Source organism: Cetorhinus maximus, chromosome 30 (genome assembly GCF_964194155.1).
Source record: "Cetorhinus maximus chromosome 30, sCetMax3.hap1.1, whole genome shotgun sequence".
NCBI classification, from domain to species: domain Eukaryota; kingdom Metazoa; phylum Chordata; class Chondrichthyes; order Lamniformes; family Cetorhinidae; genus Cetorhinus; species Cetorhinus maximus.
Window position 1 is genome coordinate 4,216,275 of NC_135908.1, and position 19,750 is coordinate 4,236,024.

The 19,750-nt window shown below is 40.6% G+C and overlaps 1 protein-coding gene across 1 annotated transcript; it reads right to left on the reverse strand.

The window, feature by feature from the left end:
* Positions 1-1,872: 1,872 nt before the first annotated feature.
* On the reverse strand, positions 1,873-19,364 carry terb2 (telomere repeat binding bouquet formation protein 2). The gene is made up of 7 exons (XM_078532213.1): positions 19,301-19,364; positions 11,605-11,686; positions 10,802-10,941; positions 8,683-8,744; positions 7,839-7,939; positions 3,973-4,061; positions 1,873-2,137 (listed from the first exon to the last, which is right to left on the reverse strand). The coding sequence occupies exons 1-7, from the start codon at positions 19,362-19,364 to the stop codon at positions 1,980-1,982; spliced, it is 696 nt and encodes a 231-aa protein (XP_078388339.1). The 3' UTR covers positions 1,873-1,979.
* Between the last annotated feature and the right edge of the window lie 386 nt (positions 19,365-19,750).

Here is a 19,750-nt window from a genome sequence, read left to right on the forward strand (position 1 = left end):
ACAACGGAGCAGGTCTCTTTGCTAGTGCACACTCTGGTGTCACTGGTGATGGGCAGGAGTCTTGTGCATCTACAGCAGTTCCAGTCACTCCTGTTGCTGAATGCTGCTGAGCCACTCCAAAGACATAACCTAGACTGACACTTTAGTGCAATACCGTGGGGCTGTGCTGCAGTGTTCTCTTTTGATTGAGATGCTAAATTAAGGCTCTGTTTGCCCTCTCAGATAAACATTAGGCAAGGTATAAATCAGTCCTCCCTATTTACTTTCAGAGTTTATATTCCAAGGTTCTACTGACAGTGAATCCATGCCAAAATGGACCACAGAACTAAACCAGTTAGTTACAATCCAGTTAGTCTATTACTCAAGGCAAAATGCTGGAATCTTTAATTAAAAATTGATAAACATATATGAATAAGGTAATAAATGGAATTAATAAATAAATAAAGATGAAGGGAACATAATTAGGAACAGCCAACCCGAATTTCAGAAAGGAAGATTGTGTTCAACAAACCAGAAGAGGTGAGAGGTAAGAAAATGCAATGAATGCGGTGTATGAGAACTTTCAGAAAGCTTTTTTGCCATGTGAGATTATTGGAGAAAATTCAGGCACATGAAGTTTGGAAAAGGTGAGCAAATTGAATTAAAAACTGGTTTGAAGATAGGAAACAGAATGCAGGCATTAAAGTTTCTCAGAGTGGTTTAGAAGTAAGGGTGTCCCTCAGGATTCATTTTTGGGGCCACTTCTGTTCACTGTATTTTTCAATGATTCCAATATAGAGCTAGATGGAGTTCTGTCCAATTTTACTGACCATGCTAAAATAAGAGTCATACAAAATAATTCCAAAGATCAATGTTAGCTGGAAGGGATACTAATAAGATGGTGGAATAGACAAAAGGTGGCAGATGGAATTCCATGTCAATAAATGTTCGGTGGCATATTTTGGTAACCAAATGACTATACTTTTAATGGATGATGTGGATTTGGGAGCTCAGATTCACGAAACATTAAGAGCACCTCAGAGAATTAAGAAAGATTTAAGTATACATATTTATTCGCCCCTTGTACAATGTCCCAAAACAATCATTATTAAGGGTAGTCACTATCAGCAGCCAATTTTTGCACATCAAGATCCCACAAACAGCAAAAGTTAAACAGCCAAAAAATCTGTTTTATTAATATTGGTTGCGAGATAATGGTTAAGACAGGTCACAGGGAAAAACAACCCGACTCCTCAAACGGTAATTCAGTACTATACTGAAGTGTCAGCCCAGTCTCTGGAGACAGATTTGAACCTACAATCTTCTGACTCAGAGGAAAGCATGGCCTTGTTATGCATAAGGTCATTTAAAAAAAATCAAATACTCAGATTTTTGGGAAGAGATAAAGAATATAAAAAGCGAGATGCACCGACCAATTTCTATACATCCTTGGTATGACTACAATTGCATTGTGCAGCTTTGCGCTCTCCAAACTTTAGAAAAGGTGTTGAGGCAATAAAAAGAGTACAGCACAGATTCACTAGAATACTGCCTGGTATAGGAGGAAATTATGAAAAAAGATGTGAAAATTGGGATTGATTTTGTTACAACAGGTGACTTGATAAAGTTGTTCAAAATTACCGAAGGGAAGACTCAGAGTAGATATGGAAACAGAGCAGGTACATGGGGTTAGGATTACTTCTCCTGAGGAGGTTGAACACCAACAGAGAGGATTTCAATTCTGTAATTTTATGTAATTCTATGTAAAAGCATGAAGGTTATTCATTTTATCTGATGTGGTAACACTTGCATTTTAGCAACATTAGATATATTAATGAAAACATAAAAGAATTACAGTTCAATAAACAGCAAAACAGTTTACATAGTGAACATCTCTGCACTTTGGCCAGTTGAGTGAAACGCATCAGGCTACACCAAAGTTTATTACCCTCACTGATAATTAAAGAAATTCTTTCAATAGAAAATGATTTCAGCCCTGTTTAATTTGTATGAATAAAAGTATGGTTCCTGTTTTTGCTTTTCAAAACTGAAAACATTTTTTCTCTCTGGACGCGACACACTGAATAACCTGCACAGCCTGGAATGAAGTCGTATAAATTTCCCGAGTACTTCTTCAGCTCATCAATAGAGATAAAACCTAACCAGAAGTAACAAAACAAATTACTACAGTTAAAATAAAATTGTTCCCCTACACCGCTTTCCTTGTAGACTTAGCATTAATGCAATGTTTTGTGAAAACTATGCTGGAAGATGTAATAACATTTAATTGTCTAATTTTTGATCTTTTGATAGAAGGAAACTCAAAATGAAATTTCAAATACAACCAATGCATAACATGCATTTTAGCCACTGTAAGTGTTGTAAGATTTATGATCCCAGAGCAGCTAAGAAACCTATTTCTCATTTTTTTACACCATGTTAAGTAAGCATTGTAATAAAAACAAAAAATGCTGAAAATACTTGGCAGATCAGGCAGCATCCATGGAGAGGGAAACAGAATTAACGTTTCAGCTCTGTGAGCTTTCATCAGTACTGGGAGATGTTCGAAATATGATAGGTTTTGAAACAGTGAAAGGTGCTGATGGTGGGAAGAAGAACAAAAGGGAAGGTCTGTGATAGGGTGAAGGGCAGGAGAGATTACATGACAAAACGTTTAATTGTGCAAAGCCAAAGGAAATGACAATGTGGCAAGCAAAGAAACAAAAGATGTATCTAGAGGAGGTGTGAATGGTGGGACTCAGAATAGCTGCTGTCCAAATGTAAAGGAAATAAGAGAGAAACAAGAGAAAAAAACTAAACAAACAAAGAAGAACAAAACAAAATGGGGGTAGATGTTACGATCTAAAACTGATTAACTCAATACTGAGTCCAAAAGGCTGTAAAGTTCGCAGGCAAAAGATGAGGTGCTGTTCCTCAAGCTTGCGTTGAGCTTCAATGGAACACTGTGACAGGCCAAGGGCAGAAAGATCAGAATGGGAGAAAGGTGGAAAATTAAAAAGACAGGTGACTGGAAGTTGGGGGTCACACTTGTGGACTGGACAGAGATGTTCCACAAAGCATTCACCCAGACTTCCCTTGGTCTCCCCGATGTAGCGGAGATCACATCATGAACAACGAATTGACAGGTGTGTTTAAGATAAAAATAGGTGAGAAGAGGCTCATGTGCAGCAGAAACGCCAGAATGTTTCTGGCTACACGACTATGCAACTCAATGTTAAAAAAAAGACTAAACTCAAATATTTTCTCTACAACACCATTCACAGACCCTGGTAAACTAACAAGTACAGCAAAAATAAGCTGTGGTGAAAAACAGACATTTTCACAGTGTGAATCATAAGAGAAGGAATTAATAGCTATTAGGAGTAGAAGAACTGGAGGGCCAGCCATAAGGATGGCAGAGTGGGATAAGATTGCGATCAAAATTGCTGGATACCACAAGAAGGTTTTAAAGGGACTGCATCCCAAAGTTGTATATGGACAATGAGTGATTAAAGATAGAACTTGCATTTATATTGTGTCCTGCACATTATTAGGGTGCCCAAATCATTCAAAGCTAATGAATTGCATCTAAGATATAGTTTTGTAGCAAATGCAGCCGACATCTTACATATGGCATAACCCCTAAACAACAGTAAAATAAAGGATTAAATAATCTGTTTTGGTGCTGTTGGTTGAAGCAGTAATGCTGAGACATAGGAGGTACTCTTCAGCTCTTCTTAGAATAGTGCAATGAGATTTTTTGCATCCACTCAAAGGAGGATATGGGACTTCAATTTAATGGCACATTCAAACATGCAACATTCTCTCACTACTGCACTGAACTATCACCCTACATGCTTAAGACGTATAATGGAGCTTAAACCCAAGACCATATATCTCATAGGAAAAAAATGTTACCAAGCTGGCACTATAAAACTAAAATCAACACACTTTCCCAGCGTTGATGAATTATAAATCCAATCTAATTCTTACCAGTAACCATGTTGTTTACAGGGTACATCTGTTGAACATGACAAGTTGCAGCTTCAAATGATGGTGTTTCAATGACTAAATTCTGGTTCCTGCTTTGAAAATGTCATACAGCAACATCTTAGAACAAACATCAAATACTTTTTGCATGAGCTACTAAAAATACAAGTTATGACATTTAGGTCAGATAAAGTGACAGAGACTGACGCACTCCACAGAATTAATGCCAGCTTCCCATGTTATTGGCTGCCTGCATTGGGATTTGCTAAGCACATTAGGTGCAATGTGGCCAGATATCGACTGCAGCACTAGGAGCCTGCACAAAAGGTTAACTAAAATCACAGAAAATATTTAAATTAGGGGACTTTCCATAATGCATTATGACTACTTGCAGGACACTTTAGTTGCTAAATGCACATTTGGAAAGGAGTTTTGGGGTAGCACTAGGGTAGAGTAAATTGTAATTCTGGGTAGTCCTCTCCTGTAGAAAATGTCATCTTTTCTTCTTCCCTCAGACCCCCAGTGACCTGTTCTTCAATGGAAATTTTGTGCCTCACTACCAAAAAGTGGTCTACAGCTCCAGTAGCCTTCACTGGTTGACTGCCCTGATGCTGTTGTTCTTAACGCTTTCCCACTTTCAACATATCACATGCTTTGTGCCACGAATGCCACCATAAGATTTAAACTGCCTCCTCTCTCGACTCCTCCAATGTTGCTAAACTGTTAGATTGCTTATCCGACATCCAGTACTGGATGAGCAGAAATTTCCTTTAATTAAATACTGGGAAGACTGAAGTCATTGTTTTCAGTCCATTCATCTGTCACCCTTGTGCCCGCTGACATGGCCTTGCCCCTTCCTATCTCCACCAGCCTCACAACCCTCAGAGGTCTTTGTGCTCATCTAATTCTAGTCTCATGAACATCCCCAGTTTTAATCTCTTTACCATTGCCTAGACTCCAAGCTCCAGAATTCCCTCCCGACACCTCTCTACCTCTCTACCTTGCTTTCCTCCTTTAAGGCAATCCTTAAAATCTACATCTTTGACCAAGTTTTTGGTCATCTGACTTAATATCGCCTTTTGTGTCTCGGTCTCATATTTTATTCTATAACATTCGTGTGAAGTGCTTTGGACTCTTTAGCATGTTAAGGTTGCTGTACAAATATAAGTTCTTCTTGTTGTTGTCATGTGAGGGGCTACTTATTTCTGCTAGGTGTCATAATCCTGAGGTAACCTGGTCTCTCCCAAGGACCTACCAATCCAGAAGGACTTCCACACCAATTAGCCAATAATTGACCTCAGGGTACACCTATTCTGATCACTGTCCCACAGGGAGTGCCTTAACATTGACTTTAAAGGGCGGGCCACATACTAACTAAACATTCTGGAATTGCTCGATTGCCCATAAGCAATGCTACTGTGAATCAGCAAGTTTTTAATGATGAGATCTGAAACAAATAAGTTGGGACAACACTTTAATGTACTCACTGCTAGATCATAATAAATTAGTTCCGTGAAGTTTAAGCATGACAATACCTATTTTATCACTTAAATATCAGAGGGTTCTGATATTGTACAATAATTCCATTAAAGTGCTGAAAGGCAATTTTGAAGCGTGGCTATGGAGAACTAACTTCTTTTAAGAAAACTGGATTTAAAAGTTAGTTTTTTGGCATTATCCCACAGCAACAGTCAAAATATTTTTTTTCCTATAATCCACAACTTCTTAATTTTAATTAAGGTATTAACTTAAAGCTCCCAGAAATGTAATTAGAAAGTATAAATGAGGGTTTCTAGCTAATTTTGTACTTAAGCACACAGAAATTATATTCAGCGGAACCAAAATTTCCAGATCACACTTGCGTACACTGAAAGGAGAATTCAAAATTAAGGAAAAAAGTGTTTGCTAGAAGAACATATTCTTAAATATCATGGAAATTTAAAGTCTGCATAAGGCAGGCAACACTGAATTAAAGTAGGTAATGATATACAATGTGTGTTTTATTTTGTTGAAAACAAATAATAGAAGAGTTTTATTATCGAATTTTAAACGAAAAGAAGCCTTTAATTGCAACATTCCTTGTTCCAGTCCTACTCCGGCCCCCTCCCACAACTCTTTCTCCGGTACATCGATGATTACTTCGGTGCTGCTTCATGCTCTCGTCGGGACCTGGAAAAATTTATTAATTTTGCTTCCAATCTCCACCCCTCCATCATCTTCACATGCTCCATCTCTGACACTTCTCTTCCCTTCCTTGACCTCTCTGTCTCAATTTCTGATGATAGACTGTCCACCAATATCCATTACAAGCCTACCGACTCCCACAGCTACCTCGACTACAGCTCCTCACACCCCGCTTCCTGTAAAGACTCCATCCCATTCTCTCAGTTCCTTCGCCTCCGTCGCATCTGTTCTGATGACGCTACCTTCAAAAACAGCTCCTCTGACATGTCCTCCTTCTTCCTTAACCGAGGTTTTCCATCCACGGTCGTTGACAGGGCCCTCAACCGTGTCCGGCCCATATCCCGCGCATCCTCCCTCACGCCTTCTCCTCCTTCCCAGAAACATGATAGGGTCCCCCTTGTCCTCACTTATCACCCCACCAGCCTCCGCATTCAAAGGATCATCCTCCGCCATTTCCGCCAACTCCAGCATGATGCCACCACCAAACGCATCTTCCCTTCACCCCCTTTGACGGCATTCCGTAGGGATCGTTCCCTCCGGGACACCCTGGTCCACTCCTCCATCACCCCCTACTCCTCAACCCCCACTTATGGCACCTCCCCATGCCCACGCAGAAGATGCAACACCTGCCCCTTCACTTCCTCTCTCCTCACCGTCCAAGGGCCCAAACACTCCTTTCAAGTGAAGCAGCATTTCACTTGCATTTCCCCTAACTTAGTCTACTGCATTCGTTGCTCCCAATGCAGTCTCCTCTACATTGGAGAGACCAAACGCAAACTGGGCGACCGTTTTGCGGAACACCTGCGGTCTGTCCGCAAGAAAGACCCAAACCTCCCTGTCGCTTGCCATTTTAACACTCCACCCTGTTCTCTTGCCAACATGTCTGTCCTTGGCTTGCTGCATTGTTCCAGTGAAGCCCAACGCAAACTGGAGGAACAGCACCTCATCTTCCGACTAGGCACTTTACAGCCCTCCGGGCTGAATATTGAATTCAACAACTTTAGATCTTAAACTCCCCCTCCCCCCATCCCCACCCCGTTTCTTTCCCCCCCCCCAGCTTTTTTTTTCAATAATTTATATAGATTCTTCTTTCCCCACCTATTTCCATTATTTTTAAATCTAAAACTAAAACCTCTAGTCTTTCCACCCCACCCCCACTAGAGCTGTACTTTGAATATCCTGTCTTCCATTCTTAATTAGCACTTTTCTCAAAGACCACCACCTTCAACACCTCTTTGACCCTTTTGTCTGTGACATCTTTTGATTATCTGCTCATCTCCACAATCATCACACCACACCCTCAATGTGTCTCTTCCCCCCCCCCACCCACCTTAGACCAATTTATATTTCTCCTTTCTTCTAACTATGCTCCAGTTCTGCCGAAGGGCCATGAAGGCTCGAAACGTTAACTGATTTCTTCTCCGCCGATGCTGCCAGACTTGCTGAGTTTTTCCAGGTAATTCTGTTTTTGTTTTGGATTTCCAGCATCCGCAGTAGCTTTTAGCTTTTTGTTTTTACCTTTAATTGCGCCTTTCACTACCATCGGACGTTCTAAAGTGCTCTGGCAGCCATTGAAGTATTGCAGGATAATAACAATAATAATAATGTAGAAAATGATAGTACCTTTTGTATCTTAAGCAGCAAGAGTGTCTTTAATGGAGATAGAGTAAATTTAAAGAACAAACCTGTATCCATTGTTCGGAACATCCTGGTCCATTCTTTCCATTTCTGGGCTGTGGCAGATTTCAGGTGTCTTCTTTTTTGAAATATCTTCTCTCTCATGTGGCTTGTGTTAAAAGTAAAGCAACAAACAATCACAATCCTACATCAACAGTACCTACGTTAAACTAATGTATGGTATTTCCATTGCCTGTAGATATGTGTACCTCTGAACCCCTGCCTACCTGTTGCCAATTTATTTAGAGCACATCTGTATGTGTATACATAAACATTTGTTTGTAGCTAATTGTAGCCTGTTAAATTATAGTTAACACTAGAATAGAGAATGCAGAAGAGGCAGAGGAACCGAGTTTTACAAGAGTACTTATGACAAATGTATTTAACTCTAGCAAATACAGTAACTGCATATCAGCAGAAAGAATGAGAAACAGTTCTACAATGAAGGGAACAGGATAAACACTTGGAAAATTTGAAAGGGATCTAGTAGACTCACTATTTTCAATATGAAGAACAATGTGGAAAGCAAACAATGATGGGGCCTGTTGGAATGGTACAGCAGTGACTAAATTCTGTAATTCTGCCCATCCAGCATGGAGCTTCATTTGATGAGCACATGATTCAGAAAATTATTGCCAAGGTATTGTCGATCAATCTTTGACTCCATACTGCTGTCAAGCAAAAGTCACGCTGGTCTACAATCATTGAATGTATTCCTACAAGTCTCTAAAGGTTACACTGAGGCGCTTTATTGCATTTCATTTGGAATACTGTGTAAATCTGTTTAAATACATCAAGTAGTTATCAGAGTACCTGAGGAATAAAATATAAAATGGAAGCAAATCACCTCACCTGCTGAGACTGCAAAGGATTTTCTTGCTCCCAAATGAAATTTCCAACTGCTGCTCTAATTTCTTAAACAGTTAAGAATAGGAAATAAATGTGAAATATTCCAAATATAAAGATCACTTTGTTATAAATATACAAAAGATGGAAGAAGCAAAGGCAACATGGCCCGTTCTTTCACAGACCACATACAGCTGACTCCATCATCCATTCAATCTCCTGGAAGTTCTATACCAATATTCCTTGGTCCTGAATGCAATGTGCAAAAATTGCAGAATTCATCCTCATGTCCACTGTTCATAGAAACATAGAAACTAGGAGCAGGAGTAGGCCATTCGGCCCTTCGAGCCTGCTCCGCCATTCATTATGATCATGGCTGATCATCCAACTCAATAGCCTGCTCCCGCTTTCTCCCCATACCCTTTGATCCCTTTCGCCCCAAGAGCTATATCTAACTCCTTCTTGAAAACATACAATGTTTTGGTCTCAACTACTTTCTGTGGTAATGAATTCCACAGGCTCATCACTCTCTGGGTGAAGAAATTTCTCCTCATCTCAGTCCTACCCCATATCCTCAGACTGTGACCCCTGGTTCTGGACTCCCCCACCATCGGAAACATCCTTCCTGCATCTACCCTGTCTAGTCCTGTTAGAATTTTATAGGTTTCTATGAGATTCCCCCCTTATTCTTCTGAACTCCTGCGAATATAATCCTAATCGACTCAATCTCTCCTCATATGTCAGTCCCGCCATCCCAGGAATCAGTCGGGTTAACCTTCGCTACACACCCTCTATAGCAAGAACATCCTTCCTCAGATAAGGAGACCAAAACTGCACACAATATTCCAGGTGTGGTCTCATCAAGGCCCTGTACAATTGCAGCAAAACATCCCTGTTCCAGCACTCGAATCCTCTGGCTATGAAGGTCATTTGCCTTCTTTACCACCTGCTGCACCTGCATGCTTACCTTCAGCACCACTGACACCACTGACTTCTATCCCCTACATTATGCCTACTTGCCCCAACTGCTCTAATGTTGCTTACATTGACCCCAGGAAAAACAGCAAAATGACAAAGGTGCTGGAAGGTTGCAGATTCATATTGCTTAATAAAAAAGCTTAAAACTTTAAAAGGAGTACAATGACAAATCAAATCATATTTTACAAATAAAAATTCCAAAGTAACACTTATTCCTCCACTCTCTTTTTACTAGTATATTTTCTCATTTTCCACAGAACATTACTGATCAGTGGCTGACGTGGTAGCTGGTAGCCTACTCTGAAGCTGTGATCAATGTTATTCTCTAACTGGATGAAAGGAAATATTTCAAAAATAACTGCAGTGCTGTTTAAAAAGAAATACTTTCCATCATTAGTTTTATTTGTTTTTAAAAATGCAAATGAAGTGCAGCCCTTGAAAGCTTTTGCCAGTGTCACCTATTCATGCAGGGGTTATAGCTTGCACCATATCACTATGTCTGTGGTCTGTTGTCTTCCCTTACTCCAAAGATAACCCGAGAGACGTAAGAGCTGAGGAGTAGAAATGTGACTTACATGTTGCATCAGGTATTGCAGCTTCACGTAAAAGATGCAAACAGCTAAAGACGTAGGAAGCTATACTTACTCTGTTCAAAAACATATTTAAAATTTAAAATTGTTAAACCTTCCTAAACCAAAAAAATCATAAAACATTGATTAAATATTCACAGGGCGCTATTTTCAGACCTGTATTAGCATTTTAAACACTAATAAGCAACGGCAATGTTATTTTGTTTGTTTTCTACTTTCACTTATGTACTGTCACCTCACCACGTTTCAGTAATGTGTGAGTTTACCACATACAATCCTTCCTATGCCCATTGGTCTTTGCATTAAGAAAAAATCATTAATTTAATTAAGTTTAAAAAAATCCATCATTCTAAAGATGTGCCCCAGCCATTACTTTTGTTTAAAGCAGTCACGCCCTACATTATCTTCTTTTAGTCCCATCCTTTTTCTTTAACAATTTAGTTCCTGAGGATTCTTCTAGTTAAACTGCTCAAAATCCATGATGTTTGCTCACAATTACCAATGATGAGATCAATATCTGTAATATTAATCATCTCACTTATCAGCTTAGCACTAACCTTCATGAAGACAGGATGGAGGAAGCAGAAAGTGGCCCATAGCTACACTGTCCTTGAGCCTAGACTTCTCACATGCCGATAGATAACTAGCATGAAAAACTGTAGCCTTGTCCTCCATAAACTCCAAACTTTCAAAGATTCTAAAAAGATAAAATAATGAATTTATTCATCAGCCCATGAAACTGAATTACATTTAAACTTGAAATTGGGTCAAAGAAGTTATTAATTATTTAAATATTCTTATTCCATTAATCACAACTTAAAATTACTTAACAGATTTTTTAAGATCTGTAAGGCATCAGCAAGTTTCTCTTTTTAAAAGTACAAATTAACAGAATTGTCTATTAAATTTAAATAATATTAACATTAAATGACAATATACCAGCACAAAAGTTTCTGGCTATGTCTCCCTAAATTTAAGGGCACCAATACATATGAACATACAAATTAGGAGTTGGAGAAGGCCACTCAGCCCCTCGAGCCCGCTCCGCCATTCAATAATATCATGGATGATCTGACTGTAATCTCCTCTCCACATTCCTGCCTACCCCCGATAACCTTTCACCCACTATCTAGCTCTGCCTCAAAAACATTCAATGTCTCTGCTTCTATTGCCTTTTGAGGAAGAATTCCAAAGACTCACGATCCCCTGAATGAAAAAAATTCCCCTCCTCCCTGTCTTAAATGAACAATCCCTTATTTTTAAACTGTGAACTTTAGTTCTAGATTCCCCTACAAGAGGAAACATCCTTTCTACATCCACTCTTAAAAATATAAAATATACAATTTCTATAGTTTTATACCTCTGTGTGTCAGGATGAGCAGCATCATTGCTAAATAAGAAATCAGCTGAAGACCAGTTTGTAATAATCCCACCTTCAGTGACTGCAGGAACAAATACAGGAGCCATGCATTAAAATCACCAAATGTATATGAATATGTTTTCCGCTGATCACTGCAGCAAATGCAAACTCTTTATCCAAAAGGACTTGAAATGTGTACAAATCTAAGTAATACAATCTCACAACTATTAAGGTAAATGTTTCAACTAAGAATACAAACTTTCAAACAAATGCTAATTACAGTTTTGTACTTTTTTTTAGCAACAAGTTTGACTATTTAAAGACTATAGCCCAATTTGTACAGTAGTTGAATATTTCAATTTCTAATTATTGTTTGCACTAGTAAATTGATTCCTAGTACCCATAAAACTTGCATATAGTCAATGACTGAATATCTGGGGTAGAGAATTTCCAAGGTTCACAACTCTTTGAGGTAAAAAAATTCTCCTCACCTCGGTTCTAAATGATGGACTCATTTTTTAAAACATTCTTTCATGGGATGTGGCTGCCCCTGGCAACACCAGCATTTGTTGCCCATCCCTAATTGCCCTTGAACTGAGTGGCTTGCCACACCATTTCAGAGGGCAGTTAAGATTCAACCAATTGCTGTGGGTCAGGAGTTACATGTAGGCCAGACCAGGTAAGGATGGCAGGTTTCCTTCTCTAAAGGACATTATTGAACCAGATGAGTTTTTACAACAATTGACGTTTCATGGTCACCATTACTGAGACTAGCTTTCAATTCCAGGTTATGACTTGAATTTAAATTCCACCAACTGCCCTGGTGGGATTTGAGCCCTTGTCTCCAGGACATTAGCCTGGGTCTCTGGATTACTAGTCCAGTGACATTACTGCTACACCACAGTCTCCCCCCATCATTACAGCACAGAAGGAGGCTATTCAGCCCATGTCAACTTTCTACAAGAGCAACACATCCAATTGCCACTTTCTCACCCATTCCCCATAGCCCTCCAAATTTTTCCTTATCAGGTCATTATCCAATTTTCTTTTGAAGGCCTGATTGAATCTGCCACTCTCTTGGGCAGTGCATCCATATCTTCGGGTAATTCCCCTCATGAACTGGTCACTGGGCATAAGATGAGAATGCCAGTGCATGTACTGGTGCCCTTACTGAGACACAGATTAGGGAAGTGCCCAAAGATAAATTTATAGCTGAATTGTGGCAGACATTGCATTCCCTATATTGCAACAGCGCAATAACTATAGGTCACAGCCACCAGCGTAACCGCTTGAACTTGGAGTCACTGAAACCTCAGGAATAGGGTGTGGAAGATCATGTCATTGTCCAAAATTACACTAGAGTGAGTGTTTGATCCACTCTACAAAGGACCATAGTCTATAGTCGACAAAGCTAGCCCTATGGTGTATGCAGTCCAGCGACCCAAGCGAGTTAAGTGGTTTCGCATCAATCAGATGAAACTTAACCAGGTCACAAACACAGGACCGACGTCTAACGGTTCTGGTGAAATCACCTCTCTGTGACTCTGTGATTCAATCATGTGGGATTGTGATGAAGCCCCAATCCCACATGAGGGGGGTATCAGAGATAACACGCCCATAAACGACACTCCAGATGATGACACCTGGACATTAGAACACTTTTTCTAGGGGGCGGCTGGAGATCCTAACATTGAGGTGTTTAAGGGGGACACCATCCCTGAGACAGAGAATGCCTACTCAACCCCTGAGAAGGAGTAACATGAATAGGAGACCCAGATGGGGTCCTAATTTCATGTACCATTAAGTTCAATTGTATATAATTATAATATGCCTGTGACCAAATCTGCTCACACAGCAGAGTTTGTGGGTTTTTTTTCTCTCTTTCTAAAGAATCATGGGGCAGGATTTCCTGGTTGGTGTGCGGGAGCGGGACCCGCACGCCGATGCATAAAATGACGCGAGATGATGTTGGGCGGAACTCCCGACGTCACCCCGCGTCATTTCCATTTTCAGGTCAGTGGGGGCGCAGCCGAATTAGCTGTGCGCCCGCCAACCTGTCAACGGCCAATTGAGGCCATTTAAAAAGTAATTGCGCTAGTTAAAAGATCTACCCGTCCAACCTTAAGGTTGGCAGGCAGGCCGGGAGCCCTGGCGGGCTTCAGGAAAAGCATGAAACCTCATCCACAGGCGGGATGAGGTTTCATGTAGGTTTTTAAAAATTTAATAGAAGTTTAATTATAAGTGATGGACATGTCCCAGCTCATGTGACATTGTCACATGAGGGGGCATGTCAGGGAAATTTTATTTTTCTATTTTTAACATTTTTGAATTTGGTGCCGATCTCCCTGAGGCAGCACTTAGCCTCAGGGAGATGAGTGCCCTCTTTCACATGCACGCGCAAAAGAGCGCACTCTCGGCTCAGGGAATCCCCTCCCCCCCACCGGCCGCAGAGGGAGCGCATAGCACTTCCTAGCGGACATCACACTGGGCGGGCCTTAATTGGCCCACCCACATAAAATGGCGGCACGCCCCCAATTGGGGGCGCCAATTGGAAATGCACCTGCAAGCACCCACTCCTGAACTCCACCGACTGGGGGAAAATTCTGCCCATGAAGATGGTGCTAATGGTGATGATCCTGGGGTTCATGACTGGCAACCTGTGTCTGGACAAGATATTAGTGCTTCAAAATAATAAAGAATGATAAGGATAACACAGAGTCAGTGATTTATCATACCCGTCCTACTGAAAACCCTAGGGTCGAAGCAGAGTTATAAATCAGGAACCCAAGGGTGGAGCGGGGCAAATTGTTGGGGCATGAGAAGGGAGATTACACTGTAGAGTTCACAGCAACTGCAAAATAAAGTGTGCCTTCAACAGCACACTTTGGGAATTCAAGAAGGGAAAGGGATGTGAGTCATTTGTGATCCATCTAAAAGGACGATGAGCGAAAACAATGCAGTCTGGTTTATAGGGAGAAAAGAAAATGGATGGGTGCAGATAGGGGATGCCTAGAATCCACACACTTCTCTTACTCAGTCAGAGTCCCAAATGGAGGTCAGGTTGTGTTGGCCTACCGCGGTGATGGAGGGAACGTGATATATGTGTGTAGGAGGCAAGGCCTGGGGTGGGTCAGGATGGTATGGTAATAGCAGCTGTGAAAGGGGTGTCTTTGTCATTGGCGGGATGGGAGAAGTGTGCCCACTCGGCATTGCATGGTACCACCCTGGTAAGGAGGAGACATGGACCCCTCAGGTCCGTGCGCCAGGAAAAGAGGGAAATATTCTGGTTGTAACATTAAAGGCCACAAGGAAGCTCACTCCCTTTGCTAATAAGATCAAGATTAATCCAAAGGCTAAAGGATGCCCACGCCATACACCGGGACCACAGAACGGTCTGGTTGTCATTCCCACACAAATGGCACTATATCACAATATGCACTACGAGGTAGCGCCAATAATGATTAATTTAGCGGACATGGGATTACGCCCATGGTGCAAGCATTAAACATGTGAATTGCAGAATCGAATGCTGCATCAAGTTTTGAGGGAATCCTATTAGCGTACTGGCACTGCAATTGATGAGGATGAACATGCTGGTCTGTTTGAGGGTTCAGAGAATCAAACAAAATCTCACTCATAGGGGCCAGTACAACGTAGCTCGATTAATAATGTGGCAATCATATTTAACACTGGGACATCACTTGTAAATAGTTCAGATTTAGCCACTTCAGATAATCGATAAAAACTGTTAGAAATAGGTTAAGGAAGATATCGAATGAAATGAATGATGTGGAACAGGGCGAATTAGAGGAAGACCAAATTATGACCATTCATTTGCAAGATCTGGTGGGGGAATTGGAAAGGCATGCCCACCTCATGAATGAAATTCTAAAAGAGGATAAAAATGCCTCTGTGGAAGCTGCTGAAAATGATACTTGCACAACGTATGGTTCTTGGTTGGTGGAATAGGCCCATGAAAACATCCAAAGGACTGTAGAAGAGAGATTGCCTTCCTGGGTCATTGATAAACATCTCAGGGTTATGTCTCTGTAAAATCAGGGGACTCGTGCAGGTATGCCCGGTGAAACATGAATGCTATCTGGGGAACAGTAGCATGGGCATGCTAGGGTTGGTTATGTACTATCCTGTCCTAAAGGGGAGAAATCTAATCCTTTTTAGAGTCGAAAACATTGGGGTAGCAAGTCAGGGCCATGGGTCGCTTTATGACCAACGCCCTAGGTATGTGGCACAAGTGGATGGGAATACTTGGGTAGCCCTAGGTTTGTCTGGGTGCACTTGGAGAGGGGAGATTTATGTCATCGACACAAATGTAGGAGAGCAAAACAGCAGATGAAAATGTTGCTGATGGGACGGAATGAGGGGAATGGATTAGATTTGCAAGTGTAGTAATGCTTGCAGGCGAAATTATACACTTAAGGGTGGATGCTGTAAGGCATTTTCATATTTTGTGTATTTCTGTGATGCCCTTTGTTTCTTTTTAATATGTATTATCTTCATACTTGTGTCAAAATGTAATCAGTTGGGAGGTGGACCAATGTCCTGAGCTCAGAACTGGGTGGTAGGAACATGGAGTGCGGAGGACATCGGACGAAGGGAGAAGGTTTTTAACTGAAGACATCAACTCTGAGGCTTTTTTGGAACTTTTTTTTAAAAATAAAGACTAGACAAGGATATACACGCACACAGACACATACAAAGATGTGTCAGGACATGCCACTGGGGCAGTGGTTAACCACCAGACACTGACCACAGAAATTGTCCTGTATCCAGCTTGTATCTGCTGGAGTTTAGAAGAGTAAGAGGTGACTTGATTGAAACTTACGAGATCCTGAGGGGACTTGACAGGGTGGATGTGAAGAGGATGTTTCCTCACGTGGAAGAATCTAGAACTAGGGGTCACTGTTTAAAAATAAGGGGACATCCATTTGAATCAGGGACGAGGCAAAATATTTTCACTCAGAGGGTCGTGAGTCTTTGGAACTCCGCTTCCACCACCTTTTCAGGAAGGCTGTCTTTGAATGTTTTTAAAGCAGAAGTGGATAGATTCTTGGTAAGCAAGGGGGTGATGGGTTATCAGGGGTAGGTGAGATGCAGATTTCAGGTTGCTATCAGATCAGCCACGATCTTATTAAATGGCGGAACTAGTCTAAGGGGCTGAATGGCCTACTCTTGCTCCTTGTTCGCACGTGCTAGACAATGGTCTCTCGGGTACGTGTGAATGGCTTTCTTCCTGCCTTGCCAAGATACCTGGCAGGTGCCTGCAGACAACCCCTGCTGAGAGCAAGAAATGACCACATGCAGGTTGTCTTTGCATGGCCAGGCTGGGATTGATAATCCAATCAGGTGACTCGATTTGAGACATTACCTTATATACTGAGAGAGCAGGGTCAGAAAGGGGTATAAAGCCACAGCTCTCAAAGACATTGGGGCTGCAACCAGGGAGTGTGATTTGGTCAGGCACTGGATGTCGTGTGGAGGAATTCGTTCAGCATACCGACCACCCGGGGATGAGCTCTTGCACGTGCGTCTTACTAAGCAACTGGTGTTGTAACTATATACTATTGTTTAGTGGGTTAATAAAGGCTTTCCACATAACGTGGAAGTTGTATCCATAGTTTGTTTCGTGTTGTTGATACCAAGTACGAGGTGAGGACCTTAGAGGGTAGTGAGAACCCCGGTTAAGAGTCTTGTAAATCTGTCGCTCTCTCAGGCAGTAAGTCCATATCCTAACCACTCACTGCAAAAAAAAAATCCCCCACCCCCCCCGCCCCCCAGCCCAGTCCTCAACCCTTTCACAAATGGGAACAGTTTCTCTCTTTCTATTCTGTCTAAGGCCAACAACATCTGCGCTTGCTCGACCACATTCATCAGATGGATGACAGCCGTATACACAAAGAAAGCTGGCCACTGGGTCACAATCTCTTGGCTATCCATACCTCTGCAACAAGGACACCTGCAAGCAAGATTATGAAGATGGCATACATCTTCATACAACTGGGAGATAGTCACTAATGGCTGTGACCTCTGGAGGATGACTGTTTGCAGGGGCATTGGAAGAGGCAAGCAGAAGCAAAAAACTCAACTGGCCAAGAAGAGTGTCCAGAGAGAAAACAAAGGCTGGCAAATTGTGCATCTTCTCAGCCCACTGTCTTCCTCTGAGGCAAATGTTGCAGAGACAGCCATGCCAGAGTGGAGCTTCTGAGCCACACCAGTCAATGCTGAACACAGTTGACCACCACAGCGTAAACCATTGTCTAACAAGAGAGAAGGCTGCCACTATGTCTAGACTCCTTATGATTTTGAATACTTCTATTAAATCACTTCAGAGAACAGCCCCAGCTTCTCCAATCTATCTACGTAACTGAATTCCCTCATCTCTGGAATCATGCTCATAAATATTTTATGCAACCTCTCCAGTGCCATCACATCCTTCCTAAAGTGTGGTGCCCAGAACTGGGCACAATGCTCCAGTTGAGGCCAAACCAGTGTTTTTATCTCAAAGAGCTGACATAGGCATGATGGGTTAAACAGCCTCCTTCAGTGTTGTAAGATTCTATGAAATTTTCCAATATGTTTAATGGTAAATTCTAATATAATAATGCAATTTTAATTAAAATTCCATAAAAATTGTTGAGGTAGCATATTTATCATGTTTATTACATGCTTAAATTAACTAAAACATGGCCTTCAGATTTTACTTTTGCTGAATTCATCAATTCCAGCAGTTTATTATAAGTTATAAGCAAATTTTTTTGGCATTATGCCTTCTTTACCAAATCAAAATGCTATTTATTTAAAGTTCTAACCAATATAAAAGGGCAACTTGCAAAATAACCCTTCCTTCCCTGTTTTTCTTCACAAAAATATCATTACTAATGTAGCATCTCAATGAATATATCCATTGAGAAAGCTGGACAATTCGCTAGTATTTCACAAAAGCAACTAAGCAATTAGAGGCAAGGATCCATTAAAAGACAGTGCTAACTGATGCTTACAAAACTCCAAGATATTGATCTTATCCAATTGGGAAAGAATTGCTTACATCATGGACATAATCAGTGTTGTTAATTTTCGACAGCAGATAATAAACATATATTACAACTTAAATACTGAATCCAAATTAAAATAAACACTTCTTTTCTCAAATGTAAACTGGTATAATAATGCTATCAGCATGGAAATCAGGAGTTTTAATAATTTGGAATTCAGAGACATATCTACTGCAATTGCATAATAAATGTACCAAAAAGGAGAGCTTATACTCAACTTCACATCAAGGATACATATTTTAGCATGTATTTACATACATTAAAAATATTTCATCAATTCTTGCATATTGCTATTGTCCTATCTTTAGTATTACAGAAATCATGACGTTTGTGAACATTATTCCAAGTATGGCCTACAGTTTTTATTCATCCCTGAAACTGCCCTACTATTTGACCATTTAGAGAAGCTTACTGCCCTTTCATTGCTGTTTGTGGTAGTCACATATCTGCCTGAAAAGCGCATTTTTATTTGATTTTTCCCCCCAAATTTTGTTACTGCAAACAGTGGAAAATGATCCTTAGGCAAGTAGTAAACTGTTCACCCATTAAGAATAAAAGTTCCAAATCTAAATATACCAGAAATCAAATTAAAAAAACAATTTCAAATAAAGACAGTTCGTGCATACCCCAAAAATCACAGATGTGTCTGCTTACACTTTGAGAAAACCAGGCTTTTTTGTTCTTGTGCATCATAATTTGGAGGCTCTAACTTATTCACTGAAACAAAGGGAAAATAAAGCTTTCAATATTTTACAAAGCAAAATTCATAAATGTTGCAAAATTCTGCAAAATCGTGAAAAGCTAAAATCTCTTCACTCTTTCATTCTGATTCACAAAACAGAAATAATTCTTAAATTGGTGCAATATATAGCGGAATAATTGTCACATTAGATCAAGAATATTCAAGCCTTGTATATTTATGTCACTTAAGTACATATTATTAAGCCCTCTGGGCCAGGTACAAATGCATCTTCATATCTTCATAATCATTTTGCATATATATATATATATATATACACAAAGCCAATAAAACTAACAGGTCTTGACATCCTAATTTAGGATTTATCCATCAATCA